A 22065-nucleotide genomic window follows, 5' to 3' on the forward strand; every position below is an offset into this window, starting at 1 on the left:
ATTGTGGTTATGGTTCTCTGTCTAGCTCTAAGCCTCTTGAATCTACTACCAGTGTTGCCGTAACCCATACACGAAATCATCAATCAAACCTAAGAAAACAAAATCAATCTTTCTTTTTACATGGCAGTGGAGGCATTTGCATCCTTAACTTTTCAGCTAACTCTTCCATGTGCAATCGCAATTGGCAAACCGCGCAAACAGCCTTCTTTTACAGCCTATTACAGCAGAAAGTTAAAATGGGCCCGTTCCCAAATATTGGCCCAGGCCCATTAGACTCTCCCGCAATTAAACCTCATTGACCGGAAAATACCGCGGAATACTAACAGGAAAGATGCAGACATCCTTGTCGTTGATCCAGACGGTGGCAATCTCCGGCGTATTCTCAGCCGTCTCTTGCTGGTGAATGATTGCTTTCATCTCTAGCTTTCGTCTTTTCTATTCCGTCTATTTAGTGTCCATACTGTCTTTTGTTAACTCGCATAGGTATGGATTCATGTTCGGTAGAGAATCGGCCAGAAAAGAGCTCGGCGGCTTGATCGAAGAACTCCGTCGCGGAGATCCAGAATCTTCTTCTCCTCCCCATTCGTGAGCTAAGTACTCCAATTTCCCAGACGCTTCGATTCGGAGAAAGAATCTCTTAGTTTTGATTTCGATTGTTCCATTTAAGTTTTCCAGAATGTTGATGATAGTTTCTTGCACTCTGGTCTGAGCAATTACTGTATAAACTATGTGTTATCAAATCGTTTCGAGTTAATTCAAAGTATGAAAGATCGGAGTTACTATACAATTCAGTTCATTGAAATGCATATTGATCGAGGATAAGAGATTGTGATAAGATTATATGAGAAAGAAAAAAATGCATATTATTTGAGATTGGAGTTTGAAGATGAAAAGTTCATAAGCATATTACACAGTCATATAAAGTGTACATCATCTTCTCTTTGCCCAGATCCAGAATTGTGCAACATTCTAAAGCTTTTTTAACACTAATACTCTGGTTTGCTCTCTCTCTCTCTCTCTCTCTCTGTCATCTCTATTGTTTATTATAATTATATACCACACACACACTATATGTACCTATGTGGAGTGGGAAATCTACACTAGAGCGACTTCCTCAACCGTCTCAGAGATCTTGCTTCCCACAAATCCACCAACATAAAGATCACTCCCCGTTGTGTCTTCCTCAGAGAGTCTCCTCCCATGTCCACCTTCCTTCATGTTCTTCACAAACTCCACCAGCTGCTGCCAGTTCTGACCCTCGAAAAGCCTCTTGTTCATCCTTAGGTACGTAAACGCGGTCAACCCGTTCCCCGAATCCGACCTGTTGGTTGCGACCACTTGCCCGAACGCGCTCGAGTCGTATCTCTCCAACGCGTTCTCCCCCGCTAGCTCGGTTCCAGCCTGCCTCGTTGCGTTCTGCACTTGCTTGACCAGACCTTCAGGGGAGCAGTTCGCGTGCTCGGGCTGTTCGCCGTCTTTCATCTCCATGCAGGTGAAGTTTAGCACGACGCCGTGTTTGTTGAACATCTTGGCTATTGGGAGATACCCGTCGTGGTTTCTTGTGTTGAAGTAACCTGCGGTTAGCTCGGCGGCGTGTGACCTTGTGTTGTAGTGCCAGTGGATCCCTGCTACTTTTCCTGATAGCTTAGCTCCGGAGCCTTGGAAGATTGCTTTGGCTGAAGACAGGAGCTTGTCTCCGTGCTCTAGTAGCTTCCCGGAGTACCATTCCATGAAGAACTTTCCGTACTCGCTGTTCCATGTTCCGTCTCTCCTGAAAAACTCAGTGTCTTCTGGGAGGTTCTTGTACTCGCCGGCGTCGTGAGGTCCACTTGTTCCCCAGTTTGTTTTCCCTATTGATTCAGCATATGCCTGAAGCGACGATTTCATATACTGCAAACCAAGAGCTCAAGGCTTAGTAAGCATTAAACTATACACAATCTCCTGACTAATGTTTTCTTATGAGTTCAAGGCTTAGTTTACCTTGTCATAGCACTGGAACTCTCCAATTCCAGGGAACCTCCATGTCCCATTGCTCTCAGGGTATGATGGGTATCTCAATTCTCCACAAGGTCCCATTCCCACTTGAATTTCCTGAAACACAAGAAAAAATGTTGACACAACTTGATTAGGATACTGTATCAGTTCATGTGTCTCAAATGAGTCTAGATTTGTGCTTACCGCAATAACTCCTCCTATGTAATTATCGAATCTTTCACGGAAGCTCCTCATGAAATCTGAGTAGACCTGGATAGGTGTTCTACCTCTTAGGACAGGCACAGAGTCACACCCTAAGGAGATGTACTCAGGATTCCTTCTCCCAGATTTGTCTGTGTAGACAAGATCAGGGTTCTTGCTGATCTCTTCAAGCACCCATGGAGGCAAGGGAATACTATATTTTTAAAGAGACAACCATTAGCTAAGCTAGAAATAAAGAGACAGGATCTTACTAAAATTGCCTTTCATTACCTGCAAGAGTCTCCAACGTTTCCTCCACATTGATGGAAAGACATAACAACCTGGAGTTTGAGACCGTGCTTCTGAACCATCTGTATAAGCTCAGCATAGCCTTCCCAGTTATACTTCATAGGTCCATCTTTCTCAACCAATCCCCACCAAGCATCAACCATTACACCTTCCACACCGGCTCCTTTTAGAGCCATCAGACTAGCGTTCATGGCTCTTGGTTTGTTCAAGTGCCCTGACATTGTCACCGTGTCCAGCGGTAGCATGACGAAAACCGGAACGCTGGAGTCGTTCTTGGGGTGTGGGTATGAGAGAACGTGGAGCTTCTCCCACCTCTCTGTGGTTTCGCTTTCTGGCTTGTAGGTCTTCTCATGAGTGAACTTCATTTCCTTGACAGAGCTCTTTGCTTGGAACTGATAAGTTGGTGGCTTCGTTTTGGCAAAGGACATGTTTGAGGAATTTTCTTGGGTTCTTGAGCTTTTGGCATCTTTACGTTTGATTAGAGAACTCGAGGAATTCAGTGTTAATTCCATAGTTTTCTTACTCTCTCTTTGATAGAAAATGAGGAGAGAGAGAGGATAGAAATGTTGGTGTTTGAGAGAAGATATGTTTGTGTGTTTGCATTTATAAAGAAAATTGATTGGCTGTGATTTAGGGACAAAATATAAAGAGTATTTGTACACCCTGCACACAAACTCTACCCTATTTGCACTCCATGCCTTATTTCTTTAAAGGTTGCTTAATTCTATTTCTTTTTCACATGGTTCATGGCACCGATCAAAGTGAAAAAGTGTAATTACAAACACAGATATCTTCATTTAATATAATTTTTCCATTTCGTCTGTGTATTCAGGTGTAGGTAATTTTTGTTTTTTTTTGTTCTTGTTGGTAAATTATTCCTTTACTCACTCCTGCAGTTTTTACTTAACAGAGAGTCCTTTTACAATTATACTCTTGCTTTTTTCCTTTTTAATTTAAATAAGCTGATAATTTTGTCTACTAAGCTTTGAAACACATGGTTCGTGTGGCTGAAATTCTAATGGTCTCTTGATTTTAGTTTGAAAAAGAAGATAATTGCAAAGATTTATTTCATTATATGAATTTCTTGTGGTGGCTTACTCTGCTTTTTTCTTCTTCTTGGACTTTCCTTCCTGTAAGATTTGTATTTTCCAACTAAGCACCAGTTCATTGACCCATAAAACTTTTATAACAAAATCTAATATGTTCAGTGAGATTAGTGAGATTTCTTATCAAGTTATCATGGCCAATATATTTTTTTTATACCAAAACAATACGACTTGGATTATTTTCAAAAAAAAAAACAATACGACTTGGATGTAATAAGCCCTTGTTGAGTTAATGCAAATTTAACACATGTATGTAATACTTCTGCCTTTGATCTTCATAAGCCATGTGAGCTTCAAATGTTCTGTTAGAAATGACTTTGAAGAGTCCATACCGACTACAAATACTTTTATTTGGGAATCTTTCTCTCTTTCTTTTTCTCTCTGACTCACTGACAGTGAAAGTTTGGTCTGTATTCAGATGACTTGGATTGCACTTTTGGCTACTTCCTCATCTGGGGGCAAGTTGCTTCTCTCGTTTCTAACTCCCACCATTAATTTTTTGAATGGTAGAAACTGATCCTTATCACTTTGGCACCTTTTCTTCTTTGGCTTGTGCTTTTTTATTCACAAGGTCCGGGGAGTGTGTAGTAGTAAGGCGGGGACGACATTGGACATTGACTCAGACATGGACGCTCCTTGTATCCTCCTCATTAGTAATAATCTAACAGTTAGAAACATTGTTTTGTAAAATGCTAAAGAGTAGCTTCCCAATGATTCCGTATGTTGTTATTCAAATACCATATAGTAGTAGTCTCTTGCTAAGTATATTTAAATATATGCTCCGTTTCCGGTTTTATTCTCTTAACAATGATATATGATGCATGTTGTGCCATCATCTATGGTCTAGGAAATTAAAATATGCACACGCTTTATTGTGACTCTCTGTCTCAAAACTCTACAGTATGAGTATACATTGTAGGAAAATCATGATTGTGATTTGTGACGAGTAATATTATAGAAACAATGGGAAGATGTTGAGTTGTCTTTCGAGGGAAGAATCTCATTGTCATTTTCAGGGATTTTTCTCTTTGATATTTTTCATGTCCATGGAAAGGTATGAGCTTTATTATGGACCGTTGGTGTAAAAAGTACAAAGCGTGTATGGACCAGTTCACACACGCATCAGCAAAAATCCAAAGTTAGTAATGAGTTGATATCTTCTTCCCACGTAACATACTTCCCCACTTATTTTCTTTCTCTTTAAGTTTTGTTTACTATACAGTAGGCCTGGGCATAAAATCCGAAATCCAAACCGAACCCGAACCAAAAAACTCGATCCGTACCCGGTCCGAAATGTAAAAAATACTCGAATGAATCTTGTAAGATGGTACAAAACATATTCAAACCCGAAGTGTTATTAACCGAACCCGAACGGGTAACCCGAAAAACCGAAAAAATCAAAAAATCCGAAAAGATATCCGAAGAAACCGGTCCGAATGTCCAAACTAATATACAATGTAATTATATGAAACATGAATATATAATTCAAATATTCAATTTCATATTTATTTTGATATGGTATCTAACAATAAATATTTAAAATTTAAATAATTACTTTAAATACTTAATTATATATAAATAAGTATATATTTCTTATGTTTTGCTTTTAAATTTTAGATTTTATTTCGAGTATATCCGAACCGATCCGATATAACCCGAATCCGAATGATATATTGTTACTTTATGGGTTCTATGATGTGATACAAAACCGATCCGAACCCGACCCATACTTGCAAATTTACTAGAATGAGACCTATGAGGTGTTATCAAAAAGAACCGAAATTCGAAAAACCTGATCCGAACGCTAACGGGTACCCGAACGCCCAGGCCTAACTATACATATACAGCTTCTGACTTCCATCTTTAGTCTTTACTGCTTCATCTTATTAATTTGGCCGACATATGGTTAGGCTTCTCTGTCTTGGCATTAGTGTGAAACAGACTGATATAGTGATATGGTATTGTGGTTATCTCACATGGTCAAAAGGTATTCACCATCGTCATGGCTTAAGTTGAATTTGTGAAACTAAGTATGTCAGAACCTACACAGTTAAGCTTCATCGTTTGTCACTGTTGCTAGAATATTTTTCTGCTTTGTGAAAATGTAATAATTAAGTGATCATCCAATGGATACACAAAGTTGACGAGTTTGTCTTTTACAAGATATTTTCTCCCCCATCCCTTCTTATGTTGAATCAATTTCATAAAAGTACAAAACACTGTTTCACATAAATATCCAAGGAAATATCAAAGCAAAGATATTTGTAAGTCTAACATGTAGACAGAAGATTTCTGGCAACAATAATAATAATAATAATAATTCAATAGAGCACTGCTCAATGCATAGATATTTTTGTAATGTTTTTTTTGGTTCAGGAGAGAGAGGTTATCAAGATTCTGCAATGGGGAAAGCTGAGCCAATACGGTTGTTGCCAAGTCGGTAACACTTGACATTGACACTGTATGGACCCAACTGAATGTGGTTGTCTTCTCTTCCCATGAAGAAACACATTGTGTAGAGAGCCAACTCAAACTCTGGACTTACTCCAACTAGTGTACTTGACACTGATTTTAAAACACCGTTCCACTCGAACTGGATCGTTAGCAGCTGAGTCTCTGAATCAGGCTGCATTAGAATCATAAAGTGTTAGTTCTCAGTTCATGATTCCAAGTGTCTATACTGAAGAACAGATATAAGAAACGACTCTAACCTCGCACGGCAGTTAATAGTAACAAAAATCTCTGCATATATATTTATATCTATATGTTTTGTTACTATTAAAACCGCACTGCAGTTATCGTTACCATTCGCCATAATACTTACAATTTCACCACGGCGTCGGGGAAATATATAGCCTTGGTAGTCCACAGTTCCTTTGGCTTCCTCTAGGTAAAACTGAAGCCAGTTATGGAAGCCAGAGACTTGTTCACCACCACACTGTTTAATCTCACCTACAAAGACATGCTCAAAGGCAGAAGAGGAGCCAGAGGTACCTCCACGTCCATAAAGATCAAACCAAAGACTTGTCAGCATCCTCTTGAACTCTTGGTAGCTTCCAGGAGTAACGTCCTTGATCACAAGGTACTTATGAAGGTACTTAATAACAGCGGTTCTGCTAATCTCTTCGATGAAAGCAGCTTGCTCTTGCCTCTCTTCTTGAGTGACAACTTCTTTGTAACCTTCGTGTGGGTTGTAGTTGTCAAGCAACGAGCAGAACCTAGCGAAAGTCGGTTTTCTGAAGACCTCGTCGCTCACCCAAGAGAAGAGTAGCCCTTCAGCCATGTCTGATCTCTCGTGGACTCTTTTCCCATCTCCACAGTCGATTTGGTAATCGTTTCCGGGGACGAGGCGGTTTGAGTCGAGCTCCCAGAGTTTGTTGCAAGCTTCTGAGAGGCCTGAGAGCTCTAGCTGTGAGGGCTCTAGGTCTCCTCCATGTGTTTCAACGTCGTCTGAGTATTGTTGTTCACTCGCTGGGCATTTGTAGCCTTGCCATTGCTCCTTCTTGACCTGGATAGAGGGAGATAACAGATCAGTGAAAGGATGGGTCAAAGAGTAAGTCTCAGGGCTTGATCTCGAACCTTATGAGATTGTCTTGCAGGTTTCTTTTTCCCCACGGTTTCCCAACCGTCGTTGTCTTCTTTCTGGTTCTCCTGTACATGGAATCAAATGCAAAACGTTAGATCATATAACATTACTAAAGTAAAAGTAGCATTAGGCTACATTCTTCTTTTTAGTCTTTAAGTAAATGAAGTTAAATCTCACCGAGGAGTCTTGCTGCTCGGTTACTTGACCAGCATACTCATTCTCTTCCTGCATGGAAACATCAAAAATTAAAACTTATTTTCCAGTTCCAGGTAATCAAAACCTTGCTTCTCTTGTTGAAGTTAGAGAATGAAATTTCTGAGTGTAATCATTTATATATCATTCACAATACTATTATATATCTATCTAGAAAGTAGTGGTACATAAGAGTGTTTCGGTCCAGTAGGAGCAGCAGCAATATGACTAAAAATTTCAACTGAGTTAAATGTGTTTGATCACAAACCTTATTTGAATGTCTTGTGGACATCTTTTCTCCTTTCTTCTCCCATTGATTCTCCTATGCACGTAAAAAACGACATTAGATGCTTTCTTTAGTGATATTGAAGCATAGTAACAGTAAAGAAATGCAAAGCAGAACATAAATACGATATATCTAACATTACAATATACAACTGACAGTGCAAAGCTAGCTTCTACGCATCCTGCGTGTGTCTCCGCTAACTCTATCGAAACCCATTACATACAAATAGATTCCTGAATTCATATTGAGTCCCGGTCCAATAACAGTACTAGTGAAAAGCTTAAACCCCAAAAACTATCTGTGAATTACTGTGATTTCTTTTACCTCTGGATTTTGGCGTCGACCATGAGGCGATGGCACCGATCCTCCCGCGCGGTTCTGATCATCGTCCTCGCCGGAAACCAGCTGCGACCATTTACAGATCCAGATCATCAGAAACGCAATTCAAATAATAATAATAATAATATATAGCAGAGCATGAATGATATAGGGGACAGACATTAGCCCAAGTGGATCTAGGTCTCTCGTCCCTATCATCATCTCCTCCGCGACGTTCGTCTCCTCCTCCGAAAGCAACATCGGCTAAACCTTTGATTAATCCTTCCATCTCGTTTCTACTGCTCTCAAAAATGATTCAGACAAGAAGGAAGCCGAAAGAGAGTTTTGTCTTAAGGAGCTAGCTGTTTATGTGATCCAGATTTGATACTTGCCTGATTTCCTTCCTTTCGTATTTTCACCACGCGCGCCTCTTCATTACTTCTCCAATAGTATTGGGAGAGAGGCAAGTTTCCGTGTACATGCTGGAGAAAGCGCGTGACGTCGATTTATATTTACACTATCGTGACTTTATTATATACAACTACCAGTATCCATAACGGTTGATCGCTCCTGCCGACAAATAATTGATCCGTAGGATCGAAAATTATAGGAAAAATAAATGATTACAATAGCCACCACATTTTATAATGTTTTTTTTTGCCAGTGATAATGGTTAATCTTATTTTGCCCGCGGGTAGTGCAGAATTATCGATTCAGTGAAACAATGTAAGATACTAACTGTTTAGTGATTGATATAAATTCGTAGAAGATGTGTATGCTTAACATTTCGTTTCAAAGTTTTTATATGATGAGCATTTTAGTAAAATACAAATTCTCTCTTATGGTGTATGATAATACAAATTCTCTCTTATGGTGTATGATACTAAATCTGCGCCCACACGCGCTGTTGTTCTTAGGAGGAATCTGAGAGGTGGCATTGACGCGCTAGTGTAGCGCCTTGTGGCGTGTATATAAATTATAGAGAAGGTTCATCATGCCTCGCACGTTCCCGCCACAACTCAAGGCTTGAAAACTTTATCAACAATCAAAGTGTAGCAACTGATATCCATTCTTATAATCCCCTGTATATTATTTGTGAAACATTACAACTTCTTTTTGTAGCCACGTGTCATCACTAGGATGATTCTTAGAATTATTAGAGAAATATGTTGGTCCATCTAATTATATAATAAGTTTTTTATTAAACTAACCATAAATTCATTATTAATATCATTTATTATTTCCTTAAATAAAGATTACGGAATTGCCTAATGTGGCTAAAGTATATATGACAATTAATGATTTTGAATAATAAAGATCTGATAAAAAAATAATGTATATTCTATCAAATTTGTTTAATTTTAAACTATTAAAAAAATTTAAAAAAATCACAATAACCATATTATAAAAAATTTAGATTTTTCTGTATATGTTATATTTTGAATTTTAAAAAATAACTATAAATTACTAAAACTGTTAAAAGTCTCACATTCAAATTTTGCGATCCATAGTTTAAAATTTTTGTTATGACAAAATAAAAATGATTACAAAATCATATAAATAAAAGTCTAACTTAATTAATCATTAAAATTTAAAATATAAATGTATATATATCATTCTAAATTAAACTATAAACCATATTGAATAAATAAATATTTTAATTTCAAAATTTACTTTGAATAATTATTTTTGATAAAAGTTTTGAACTAACATTGATAATTTTTTTTAAATAATAAATTACTAAAATTATTAATCCCACAATGAAAATTTTGTTATCAGTAATTTAAAGTTTTTGCTATTAAAGATACACATGATCAAAAAAACATATGAGTAGAAAGCATCATTTAATAGACATTAATATCAAAAATATAATATGTATGTTAATATCATTTAAATTTAATTACATATCTTATCAAAAATTTTAAAAAATTGTTTGGATTAATAAATTTGATTTATACATTCGCACTAATTTAATTATATATGTAATAGTTACTGAGTTTTAATTATTCAATATATATTTATTATTTCATAAGATGTAAGAACATATAATACATAAAATAATTTTTATATATAATGTTTATTCCGCGCAAGGCGCGGATCTAGTATTATATATTTTTAAAACATTCTACATTTGAGTTTCCTAACGAAGAATTTGTAGAGAGAGAGATGCTTCTCGGAATGCCCAGATCTGTTGTAGACAAATGTACACAGATCAACTATAAAATCTCTATTGGACGAAAATCAAAAACTAAAAACATAGAACTATCCAGTCTTATATTGTTGTATGTTATATGTCTGCACTTAGATATTAAAGAACAGAAAGATATCTCGTAGACATTCTGCTCTGGTCACATAAGACGTAGCTCAATGTAATATGACAGGTTGAGTACTCACAAGAACCTAACTGCTTGCTTTACCTCGTACTGTCATTGTTTTCCGGATGAGATCATCTATGTATCGATGTTGGAAGGTCGTCTTCTGACTCTCTAACCACAAACACAACGGATGAGCTCCTTTAAGACGATACGAATACTGTATATCTAATCACATGATCCTCATTTCCTTTGCTTAGCTTAGATTATTCCTTATGATAATCCTTCATAAAATGAAACAGGATGAACAATCTGTTCCAAAATCATATCCTACCTCTCAACCATATCCCTTGATATGCAAAACACATCTTATAGATAAATGAATGATCCGAAATCCAACACAACACAAAGTCACCAAATCGAAAACCAAACGATTTACAAAACTATATAATTTAAACAGGAGAGATTTTTGCTTAATATGATATAGACACCATTCCCAATCTTAGCCGCAACAACCTCCTCCTTGCGACGTGGATCCGTCTCTTCCACCTGATGGCCCCGGGATGCCTCCATATCCAACTTTAATTCCATACGACTCATTTGACACATCAAACACACCATCTTCAATCTTTTTGTATATTGTTGCCGCTGTCTTTATGAATGCCTAGCCAAATTTTCATAAAACGCAACACACATCATCACACTCACGCCTAATTTAGCATTTCCACCGGTGTGTAAAGCGTAGAACAAGTAGGGAGAACTTTCGTGGAATGGGACACACTACACTAGTTATCTTTTTTTCTATGTTATAGTTGTAACCGACTTAATCCTTCTCATATATGAACAAAACGCTTTAGAAATCTACGTCTAAGGCCTAAACAATCACACTGGAATAGCAAAGGGAGGGTTTAGTTACCTCTTCGACATTCTGAGCAGTCTTGGCAGAGGCTTCCATGAAAATAAGACCGTGCTCCTTTGCAAACTGCTCTCCTTCCTCCGTGGTCACTGCCCTTCTGTGTGCAAGATCACACTTATTCCCAATGAGCATTATCGTCATATTCGCGTTTGCATGCTGCCTCGCATCCTCTAACCAGCTAGCCAGATGGTTAAACGTCTCCCTCCTGCCAACGAAGAACAATATATACTGTGACCGTCTAGTTACAAAAAAAGGAAACTTTAGCTAGTAGTGGTTTCACCTTGTGATATCATAGACAAGCAATGCACCTGCAGCTCCTCTATAGTAAGACCTTGTAATAGACCTAAACGATTCTTGACCAGCCTGCAATTGAGTCAAGGATCATACGAGTGTTTCAAGATTGAGCAAAGTGCACAAAATTTCAAAAAAAAAAAAAAAGAGAGTGAGTACGGTATCCCAGATCTGGAGTTTGAGGGGCTTGTTGTCGATGGTGATCATCCTAGCCCCAAATTCAACACCAATGGTGAGATCATGCACCGGCTGAAACCTCTTATCGGTGAACTGTAGCAGAAGGCATGACTTCCCTACTCCTGAATTTTACCAGAAACCAATACAAACAATCAACACCTGAATGGTTGTTCATCTCGATTCAGAAAGAAGATGGGAGGAGGAGTTACCAGTATCGCCGATGATGATGTACTTGAAGAGATAAGCGTAAGACATTGAGATATCGAGATCCCCTGATCACAAAGACGACGAGAGAAGAGAATCTATTTTGTTTCTATAAAAGACGGACTGACGACGGTTGATTTCCAGCAAATCCAGCGATGCATCAACCTGTATTTGTCCCTCATTCACCTAACTGTCTAGCGTTTCCACTTATCATAACCGCACTTCATGACGTTTTTATTTTAAGATAAGACAGCACGCAGTTTTCTTAATGAAAAAAAATAAAAAAAATTTATACTATATAAAAATTGAAACCTTTGATTTTTTTTTTCCTAGTTTTAATAAAATTTAATCCGAGGCGTAGCACCCGAATTAATTAGTTACTTTAATGGTCGGTTGTGTACACAGTTTCTTTACTGTGTATATTGAAAATGAGCATGGACATTACTGAGTCGATCTTGCAAGAAGACAGTCCTGGATTTCTTTCATACTGTCCTAAGACTTGGACTAGATATCTAACAGTGATGAAGACAACTGTAGCTCTATCTGAATCAGAAAAAATGTGTCATGGAACAAGTTGAGGATATGATCAAGTCTAGGAAAGCTGCACTCTACTCTCTTGTCGCCCTTTTTTCACGAGTTGGGGGATCAAAATTGGGTATTAAAGCCGAGAGACTGTAGGTACTTCCAGATCCGGTATCATTTTGGAAAACTGATGTTTATGGAAACAAAGGAAGAGATGCTTCATATCGAGATTGACATGTCAGGGTTATTGGACTAGTCAAATTTTTACAGCTTGCGGATGCTACAACTCTTAACAGTGATATCTTGGCGCGTTTTAAGAGAGAAGAAGCTTATGGTGATGGAGTAGTTCTGGAATGGTTCTTCCTGATTTCCAAAGAGATTTTTTACCCAAAGAGAAAACTGTTCACTGTATCTCTTGACGACCGCAGAAGATATAGACCAAACCATGCTTCCTTTGTCGATGAAGATTACCTGAAGAAGTTTAAGTTTGTTGGTCTCGTCATTGATTTGGCCTATCTTCTTTCTCAATTTAGCTGGAAAGTCGGTGCACTTGGAAGTGGGAAGAAGTCACACTCACTCAAAGTTTGAGTCAAATAGCTTTAAGATGACATCTTTTGTGCATTCTTCGATGGTTTTTATCACAGAAGAGATAACTATTTAGTATGTATCACAATATCACAAAGACATAAGGCCAAGGATGAAACATTCAGACTTGAAAAATATAAAATACGTAATACCTAAGCAATACCAATATATTTACATATGTGTGTTATGTAGTGCCTAAATTATCTTCACCTACACTTGAATCATATGGTAAGATTGGAAGGTTATGAATGACATACTAAAAGCTATGAGGTGTATTTGCACTTCTCTCAACATATCCTATAACCACAAAAGTCAAGAGAGGATATTTAAATGAATTTCACCTTTTATTTTATGGTTTTAAGTAGAAAAGCAAACAATATATAAATATACAACAGCTTTTCTGATATGTATACCCTATTTTTTCACACCGGTATTTGCTTTGCAAACAACCAAGAACGTTAGATTCTCTGAAACTAAATATAAAGTTAATTATAGTATGTAAGTATTTATCAGTATTTCAAGTTTTCAACAAAAAAAATCAAAAGATACGTTGGAAAAAACATAATATAGATACAAAAAACATCATTTCAACAAAATATTACCGTTTCTCAAAATAGATAATATATAAAAATGTATAGTTGTAATTTTATGAATTTGAAATACATGTATAATTGTAATGTTTTGTATTATAATTGTAAGTTTTACCTCTAATAAAAATAACAAATCCTACATATTAAAAATAGAGATCGCTTTCAAATTAAAGTAAACTAATAATTTTGAAATACTCAATAAAATTGATAACATATTATGTAATTTTTCAATTACTAACCCGTCCGTAGGACGGGCCAAACCCTAGTTTCGCTAAATTGAAGTTGAGGACAGTAACAAACTAGGAATTTGCAAAATGGAGTCTCATAAATGGGAAGAAAAAAAAGAGAGACAAATGGTCGTTGTATCTTGTATGCATTTCCTAGTCTATTACAATATTATGTTCAATTTCACATCCAAACGTGAACAAAAGAGAGATGGCCTTGAAAATTATGTTTCAAGTCTTTGTTTCAGTATAAATGCACTTATCAACAACTCTGAGTAGATCATCAACATATGTATATATATGTTGGTATGGACATTCTAGTAAGTACCCTAATCACCTAAACCATCAATACCATCATCATCTCCTACAATTCTTGTGGTTTCCACTTTCTAAGTTCAGCATCGACGATGCAGTGTGCTTCCTCTGCGATCTCTGCATTTCTCAAAGCAGCATCAATCGCATCATTCACCTCTTCCATCTCTTTCAACTTCTCCTCCAACATTCTCTCCCCTTCCACTCTGCTCGCGTTGATCTCTTCCAGCTGCGCAGCAACCGTTTTCGCTTTGTACTGTACCATTCTCTCCGACTCTTCATGCCTCCCTCTCAACTCCTCGTACTCTTTCAGCGATATCCTAATCTTCTTGTCAGGCTCACCATGCGTCAAGCTCTCCTTCTTATCGGTAAGCACTCTCATGTCTTCCACAGCTCTCTTCTCAGCCGTTTTGGCTTTCTTCACGGCTTTTCCAACTATCTCCAGCTGTTTCACTGCTTCACCCATCGACATATGCGTGGCTGCTGCTTCTCTCCTGAGTTCGTCGACGTGCATCCTCATCTCTTCAGCTTCTTGTCTTGTTTCCTCTGCTTCACGCATTATTACTTCGACCTTACGGCTCGCTTCAACCCATTCTCCTTCCTCGACTTCTCGTCTCTCCTTTTCGTTTTCCTTCAGGTCTCTGTTCTCTCTCTGCACTCCGTCCAGCTCCACCGTCAGCGACCCTACCAAGCTTTTGTACGATCTCTCTTCATCGCAAATCTCTTGCATCTCGCTCTTGGCCTCGTTGAGTTCACGAGCGAGTTTGATCTCCTCCTGTAAACGCTCGATCCCCGCGGATATCTCCGCTAGCTCATCTATCTCTTTCCTCAGTTCAGGGTCACAATCTCGCCTCAGATCCTCCAGCCTCTGCTCAGCATCTCGCTTCCTTGCCGCGTAAGCTTCCCTCGCAGCCATTCTCTCCTCGTTTATCTTTACCTCTTCCTCCTTTTTCTTATCAGCATCGGTGTTCAGTCTCAGAACAGTGTCCTGCATCTCAGCTATCTCCTCCGTCATGTCTTTGATCTTTCGGGAGTTAACCACTGATGAACACTCTGCTTCCTCTGCTTTTTGAAGCTCAGCTAACCTCTCTTCCACGGAAATGCTGAATTCTTGTTTGATTTCCTTTAGCTCCCGCTTCGCCATGAACAGCTCTGCGGTGGATAAGATGTAATCCTCTCTTACGCTCTCTGTTTCTTGGTTTTCGGATTGGAGCTGCTCTAACCGTTGAGTCATTGTGTGTTTGGTCATGATGGCGGATTTTCTGGATTGTTTGGTGGCTTCTAGTTTAGCCCTCAAATCAGATGCCTTCCGCTGAGCAGAGTCGAGGTCGGAGAGTGCTTTTGCTTTCGCTTTGACAGAGGTATCAAGACATAGCTGGACTCTCTCCATTTCTTGTTCTGCTAATAGAAGCTGCGTCTCCTTTTCGGCCGACGCATCCGGTGCATCCTTCAAAGAAAGAAAGAAACAAAACCATTTCAGCACAATGGGAATGAAAATGAGAGAAGAGTGAATGATAGGGTACCTGAGAGGATGAGGTGGAGGAGGAGAGGCGCTGTTGTTGTTGTTGCTGCTGCTCCTGCTTTGGGAAGCTAACTTGACGGAATAAACTAACGGCGTCTCTAACGGATTGGAAGGGAGCACGTGTGTCAATCTCTCCCACCTCACTGCTCCGAGGAAGAGTCTCCGGAGGCATCACCGGAGCATCAGCTCTCATCTTCGCCATTGATCCTCCCTCAAACACAAAGTGGTTGTCTTTGTTTTACTTTTACCGTAATGGAACAGAAAGAGAGAGAGTTTGATGTTGATCCGCAGGATGTTTCTTCTTCCAAACAATGAACCAAAGGGTTGCCATGTTTTGCGCTTATGTCCTTTTGTCCCTCTTAAGGCCTTCCTTGTCCTTTTCCTTTATCCATCATTCTATTTTTAGACATCAAAATCTTTGAATCCTAAAATAAGAAACCTTAAAGTATGTAGCATGTACTCTTAAAATAGAAAGAAAATCATTTTCTTAACATTGATATAAACATAAATAATATTAATATAGTCATTATCTTAACTTGCTGCAATCATCCTATTGCTTAGTAGAAAACATACAAAGTAGGCAGTAACAACATATCTAAACAAAGTCAATAAGATTAAAAGAAAGTTATGTGTGCCTGCCTGCGCCTTTTGATGTTATCTGCTCTGCTATGATCCAAAGAACTCAAATCATCAAGGTCTGTTATCGCCAGAAGGTACTGAGTCAGCATTAGATCACTGACCATTTACGAGCAACTAATATCTTTCAAGCGTCATTCGTACTGATTATTAAAATCACGACTCTTTTAAGACAAAGAACAGACCTTGTACTGATCAATTCTTCTCCTCAGCTTCTGCTTGTTAAGCTCTTTGTCTTTAACATCAACCCACTTCGTCCTTACCAAGCTCAAAGTCATCAACAATGTCCTGAGATGTCACTTGATCTACTATTATATCATCTTCCGTCGTACTGCAAAAAAAAAAAAAAAAATCAAAACTTTCAATTCATTTAGTTCTCCAAAGATACAAAGAAAAGCCACTAGAGAGAGAAGGGCCCGGACCCGATCATTGTCATCTTGAGAGAGCGCTTGAGTCGGATCCGAGAGATCAACAGCGAGTCATCGGAGAGCTTGTTTCCGACTTTGGGATAAAGAAGCTTCTGGCGCTTGGGCAAGACGATGAGGCCATGATCTACGGAAACTCGAGAGACACTTTCGGATCCGACAATGTGAGGTTTGAGTTTTAACAATTAAACCCAAACACCAAAATGAGGGCTATTTTGATCAATATCTAAACTTTGGAACTTAATTGTAAGAAACTAATTTATTTGGTGGCGAAATTATAAATTAGAGAAAAGCTGTTGCCGTTTTGACCAAAGTGATCGTACCTTCCTTCTACAGATTGTGTGTATGGTGGGGCAGATGCCAAGGAAGTAGGAACATTCAACAGAAGTAGCAGCCATAAATGGTGTTGTATGTGGGTCAACTAAACCCCTTCCTTCTTCTTTCTGAGTTTTAAGATTATATATTATCATAAACACATCATTCAGATAAACTTTTTTGTATTTTTCATTTGACAACCAACTCACACAAAAACACATCCCAAAAAGGAGAAAAAGAAATGATATGATAATGTGTTTGTTCAAATGCTACAAATGTCTAGAAGAAAAGAAAAACAGTTGGGGCAGGCTTGAATATTTGTGAATTCTGACCCATCCCTCCAAATTTAGGTTAGACTTTGAAACAATAATATTAGGAAAGATAAAAGACATTTCAAATTTATTAATGTTTAACCAAACACTTATCAAATTTGTTAATTAATAAAAAATATGAAGAAACAATTATCAATTTCTTAATTTTAATGAAGAAGAAGAAGAAACAAATATCAATTTATTAACTATAATTAGAAAATAAAACAAATATCAATTAATTAATTAATTAAAATAAGATATAAAAACAATTATCAACTTATGAATTAATTAGAAGAAGAAGAAGAAACAATTATTAGGTAAACAAGTAATTGCTTAGAATTGGCCTAGTGTGTATCATCAATAAAGACATATATCATTCATTATTTATCATTATGGAGACAGGCAAATTGACCAAAGAATATAAAAGTCAAATGAAGGAAGAGGCTTTTTCCTTTTTATTTTATTTATAAGAAAAAGACATATGAAGGCCATCCTATCCTTTAATCTTACACAACCAATCCATCATCTATTGTGTGTATATATATATACAGACGCTTGCTTGTTCCATTTCATAGCCAATTGGTAGTTGTTTACATAATTATAGTATCAGAAAAATTGGAGATGAGGTTCTTGTTCCGTGCCTTGACTTTGGTCTTCATGGTGGCTTTGGGGGAAGCAGTTGGTGACAGAATGAGATGGACCAGAAAGGAGATGGTGGAGATAGCTGGCTACGGCGAACTCAAACTCTCCTCCGTCATCCTCACCGCCTCTCTTCTATCTTCCTCCTCCGATCCTATTTCTGGTACGTACTGAAAATGATCAATATTGAGTAAATAAGTTCATGTCCCTTATTGGAACTTCTCTAACACATAATCGTCGTCATGCAGGTGCTACCGTTGGCATCATGTGCCATACTGGACATAGGAGGAGATCCAAAGTGATCAAAGCTGTCACAAATGATTTTGGGCAATTCACCATCGATCTTCCTTCCGACCTACATGCAATTCCTGACCTAGACAAGGCTTGTTCCATCAAACCACTCTCTGTTCCTAAACCGTACCGATGCTCTCACAAGATTCACAGAGGTATCAAACTAGTTTCTTCCTCCAACGGCTTGCGCTTCTATACAGCAGGCAACATAACCTTACACTGAGTACCATGTTAATAGAGACTTCAATCATGCCTTTCATTTTTTTTTTCTATATGGTTCCTTCTCACTTCTTGAGAGAAAGAGAAACAGTCTTTGTATATAATGTCTATTCTTATTTGCTGTAATAAAAATGATATATACAATTAATGTTTGGTTCATGTTCAGATCTTTTTGCTACTATAGAGATCATCTTGTGTTCTCCTGTTCTTTTTTTTGTGTCGAGAAGACTCTGATTTACTTTTAAGTTATCATGATAATAGCTAATCACTCATGGTTTACAATCCAAACAATATAACACACACAGTCACACACACGTTTCTTCTTTAATTGAAGCTTTACTTCCACGTTCTATAACCCACCAAACACTCCATATGTACACCTCTTTTAATATATTCATTCCCAAGCTTCATCTTCCTCTAGGATCTTCAACGTGAATTGTGTACACGGCTGCACAACGTTAGCATAGTAGACATATAAATATCAACTTTGTCATGAAGTTTGACTGTTTATATTTCTCGAAGACAAAAAAATGAAATGATGACCAAACCTTCGAGGTAAGTTTGCTTTTCTACATTGTTTCGGTTCTTCGTTCAACAAGGCCAACGTGTTTTCCTTCTCTCTAGCCGCAGCTTCCCTCTTTGCCTTCTTTGTCTCCACTTCAATAGCTTTCGTTAGAGCATCCACTTTCTTCAACAACATCTGAATACAAAGGCGATGTTAACTTGTTAAGCAAGTTTCATATAACTGAAGCAATAAAACAACAAGAAAAAAGATTGCAGTTCACCTTGATTTCTTCATTTTTAGCATTTATAGTACCCTCTTTACTCTCACAAACCTTCCTTAGAGCAATCACTTCCTTCTGAAGCCTGTCATACAAGAACCCTGACACCATATCTTCTCCCTTAGCATCCTGATCAGATAATCCGTTTGCTGAAATCTTTGAGTTCTCTTTTCCATCAGTCTCTGCAGCTCTATTGGTTGGCTGATTCAGAGCATGGATTCTTCCTGTTACTGAGCCTCGTGGCTGAGAGCTAGACCTTTTCTTTGATCCACCACCACCACCACTCGTCAAGAATCCTAAAATCTTGCCAGACTTTTCAGTCTTTGTAGTTGTTGTAGAGATGGAAAACGTGTTTGGACTACTCTTCAAGCCATCTTCTATTGTTTTCAACCTCAGCTTCAACCTCTCCTGTATAGATTAAGGCATTAGAAACTACACTTTCTTGCAGCACAAGATTTAACTATATAATCAACCACCTTTAGCTGTGATTCAGCCTTGGCTGTTCTCTCTGAAACACCTAGCTTATCTTTCAGTTTTTGCATTTCTCCCTGCACACAAGACACAAAAATTTCACAAAAACAATACTCAGTTTTGTGTATTTGGTTGTGTAAGTTAACGAGTAGTTACATGGAGAAGCCTTCTCTCTTCAAGCCATTGCTTCACAGGCATTACTCTATCATTCTCATCTTTCCACTCGTTAGCAACCGCAAGAGCCACTCTACTTGCTGACACTTTGACTCTAGCCAGCTCTCTCTCCAATGTTCTTTTCTCTTCCTGTTTGAAAACAATCTTGTGAGTTTTTAAGAACAAATGTGAGAGTTTAATTAGAAGAAATTAACAGGAAACTTGCATTGAGCTGGGAGATTTGGCGGCGATAGTCTCTAACTGCATTCGCAGCTGTTCCTCCTGCCAAGATAGCTTCCTCCAACTCTCCAATGGTTTGAGAGAGCTTCTCAATCTCCAACACTTTCTGGCGGTTGATTTTCTCGAGAAACTTGTACTCTTCCTGGAAGATCTCAATCTGTCGTCTAAGCTCAAAGTTGTGGTTCTGAACCTCCTCAACAATCAAAGCACGTTCAAGTGCACTTTTCAAGATTCTCTCTGCTTCAAGAAGCGCTGATTCTTTTGACTTTGTCAGCCGTTCCAAAGCTTTCTTGTCTTCTTGAAGCGCAGAGATCTGTTAAACACACACAAGAAAGCTATATAGTCAAGCCATGATGCTTGTAAGAACAAAACAAGAAGCTATATAATCAAGACCTGATGCTTTTGAAACTTGATCTGAGCTTCAAGAGGAGCTATAACTGATTCTAGGGGTAGAGAATCATCTTCATGTTCGTGAGTGTAAACCCTCCTAAGTGCTTCTTCTGCAGCTTCCTGTGCAGCCAATGCATCTTCCTTCTCTTCTTCTAGCTTCTTCATCTCCACCTCCTGCTCTTCCATGACACAATCTTAACTTAGTTCTTACTATTCTTTCTGAATCCATTTCTAAATGTTTTTTTTTTGACATGAGTTCCATCACAAATATCATATAGTCTTTGAGAGAAAACGCACCTTTTGTCCAAGTCTTTCCTCCCACTTCCTCACGTTTTCTGTAAGCTGAAGCACAAACAAGTAGCATCAGCAGAGCTCAAGAAACTAGAAGTGATTTTAAATATGAGAAATCATCATGAACATAGATGATGATCATAAAAATAGGAATGGTCATGTTTTTATGCTAACATACCTCCTCAAATGCTCTGTTTTTGAGCTCTTCATTTGTTCTCAAAGCCTCAATTTCAGCTTTAGCAGCCAAAAGCTCCTTGTCTTTTTCTGTAGTAATATAAATGAAAAGAAAGCAGAACATCCCTCAAACGTTAAGCAAGTACTCAGAAGGATTTGAGGAAATAAAAACCATAGAGAAGAAAAGAAGAACCTTTAAGCTGGCTTTGCAGAGAAGAGGTGTTTGATGCAAAAGGGTTTTCTCCTGCGGTCATTCTTACTTTCAAAGTCTCTTCCCTTCTTTGTTTGCAGTATAGATAATGAGTTTTGGTGTAAGGAGTTTAAAGGAATGGTACAGAGGAGTTTAATATATATACACACAAACTTTTATAGAGAGAGACCATTCCTTTAAGGAATTGATGTTTAAGGAGAGAGAGAGAGAGTTAAACTTACTTATTTTCTTTTCCCCATTCTCAAGCAACCGTCTCTGTTTCAAGCCATTGACAGTAACCAACCCTTTCCTCTACTTATCTCTCACTTTCACTACCCATTTCATTTCATTAATTTTCAATTCTAAAATGCTTTGAATTTATTATTCCTTTATTTGACTTTCTCTCTCAGTTACATAGATTTTTTTCACTATGATTTTACATGGTCAAGTAAATGAAAGGTTGTAAGTTACTGTCCTTTAGATTTTGTTCATCATCAAAGTTACCGGCTAGCGCATATTTTTCATGTTCCAAACGTTAACTAATGGGTTTTATTTTATCTAAAGGCACATTGTGTGAAAATAAATTAAATTAAAAACAGGGATATGGTTCGACCTCAAATGGAAATTATAAATGTGTAAAGCAAGAGAAGCAGAGAATAATCCAAAAGGAGTTGGAAGGAGAGGCAGCATATGACAGATATAAAGACACTAATCATCAGGATAAAGGTAATTAAAATGATTGAAGTATTTCGTTTGGTGAAACCCTTTTTTTCTTTCTGTTTTTTTTTCCAATAAATTAACAATCATAATTCTCTTGTATCACCCTTTTTTTCTTTCTGTTTTTTTTTTCAATAAATTAACAATCATATTCTCTTGTATCCTTTTGTCTTTATTAGTTCTGATAAGGTTGT

General features: G+C 37.7%; 7 protein-coding genes across 10 annotated transcripts; 2 read left to right on the forward strand and 5 right to left on the reverse strand.

The window, feature by feature from the left end:
• Positions 1-283: 283 nt before the first annotated feature.
• LOC106445059 lies at positions 284-784 on the forward strand. Its single transcript, XM_013886541.3, has 2 exons — positions 284-399; positions 484-784. The coding sequence occupies exons 1-2, from the start codon at positions 332-334 to the stop codon at positions 587-589; spliced, it is 174 nt and encodes a 57-aa protein (XP_013741995.2). The 5' UTR covers positions 284-331; the 3' UTR covers positions 590-784.
• Positions 785-842: 58 nt separating this feature from the next.
• LOC106445054 (beta-amylase 3, chloroplastic) lies at positions 843-3106 on the reverse strand. The gene is made up of 4 exons (XM_013886537.3): positions 2467-3106; positions 2179-2389; positions 1981-2091; positions 843-1890 (listed from the first exon to the last, which is right to left on the reverse strand). The coding sequence occupies exons 1-4, from the start codon at positions 2994-2996 to the stop codon at positions 1096-1098; spliced, it is 1647 nt and encodes a 548-aa protein (XP_013741991.2). The 5' UTR covers positions 2997-3106; the 3' UTR covers positions 843-1095.
• Positions 3107-5778: 2672 nt separating this feature from the next.
• On the reverse strand, positions 5779-8540 carry LOC106445060 (uridylate-specific endoribonuclease B-like). Of its 2 annotated transcripts, XM_013886543.3 has the most exons (8): positions 8365-8540; positions 8154-8271; positions 7979-8059; positions 7637-7690; positions 7354-7401; positions 7170-7241; positions 6415-7098; positions 5779-6216 (listed from the first exon to the last, which is right to left on the reverse strand). In XM_013886543.3, exons 2-8 carry the CDS (start codon positions 8259-8261, stop codon positions 5980-5982), a joined length of 1284 nt encoding a protein of 427 aa, XP_013741997.2. In that variant the 5' UTR covers positions 8262-8271; positions 8365-8540; the 3' UTR covers positions 5779-5979. The 2 variants fall into 2 exon arrangements, with proteins under 2 accessions (XP_013741997.2, XP_013741996.2); XM_013886542.3 differs by having other exon boundaries at positions 8154-8470.
• Positions 8541-10634: 2094 nt separating this feature from the next.
• LOC106445061 (ras-related protein RABB1c) lies at positions 10635-12077 on the reverse strand. Its single transcript, XM_013886545.3, has 5 exons — positions 11878-12077; positions 11651-11790; positions 11481-11563; positions 11201-11405; positions 10635-10948 (listed from the first exon to the last, which is right to left on the reverse strand). Exons 1-5 carry the CDS (start codon positions 11921-11923, stop codon positions 10787-10789), a joined length of 636 nt encoding a protein of 211 aa, XP_013741999.1. The 5' UTR covers positions 11924-12077; the 3' UTR covers positions 10635-10786.
• A 1836-nt stretch (positions 12078-13913) lies between these two features.
• LOC106445062 (putative WEB family protein At4g17210) lies at positions 13914-16993 on the reverse strand. Of its 3 annotated transcripts, none has more exons than XM_022707187.2 (4): positions 16686-16993; positions 16449-16594; positions 15629-16324; positions 13914-15552 (listed from the first exon to the last, which is right to left on the reverse strand). In XM_022707187.2, the coding sequence occupies exons 3-4, from the start codon at positions 15827-15829 to the stop codon at positions 14158-14160; spliced, it is 1596 nt and encodes a 531-aa protein (XP_022562908.1). In that variant the 5' UTR covers positions 15830-16324; positions 16449-16594; positions 16686-16993; the 3' UTR covers positions 13914-14157. The 3 variants fall into 3 exon arrangements, with proteins under 3 accessions (XP_022562908.1, XP_022562909.1, XP_048618866.1); XM_022707188.2 differs by having other exon boundaries at positions 15629-16362; XM_048762909.1 differs by having other exon boundaries at positions 15629-16023; positions 16267-16594.
• An 821-nt stretch (positions 16994-17814) lies between these two features.
• Positions 17815-18622, forward strand: LOC106445064. The gene is made up of 2 exons (XM_013886549.3): positions 17815-18116; positions 18202-18622. Exons 1-2 carry the CDS (start codon positions 17936-17938, stop codon positions 18465-18467), a joined length of 447 nt encoding a protein of 148 aa, XP_013742003.1. The 5' UTR covers positions 17815-17935; the 3' UTR covers positions 18468-18622.
• Positions 18623-18697: 75 nt separating this feature from the next.
• On the reverse strand, positions 18698-21313 carry LOC106445063 (microtubule-associated protein 70-5). Its single transcript, XM_013886548.3, has 10 exons — positions 21158-21313; positions 20969-21054; positions 20797-20841; positions 20503-20673; positions 20096-20422; positions 19873-20019; positions 19722-19793; positions 19249-19653; positions 19012-19163; positions 18698-18911 (listed from the first exon to the last, which is right to left on the reverse strand). Exons 1-10 carry the CDS (start codon positions 21216-21218, stop codon positions 18890-18892), a joined length of 1488 nt encoding a protein of 495 aa, XP_013742002.1. The 5' UTR covers positions 21219-21313; the 3' UTR covers positions 18698-18889.
• Positions 21314-22065: the final 752 nt, after the last annotated feature.

This window comes from Brassica napus, chromosome C7, assembly GCF_020379485.1.
Source record: "Brassica napus cultivar Da-Ae chromosome C7, Da-Ae, whole genome shotgun sequence".
NCBI classification, from domain to species: Eukaryota; Viridiplantae; Streptophyta; class Magnoliopsida; order Brassicales; family Brassicaceae; genus Brassica; species Brassica napus.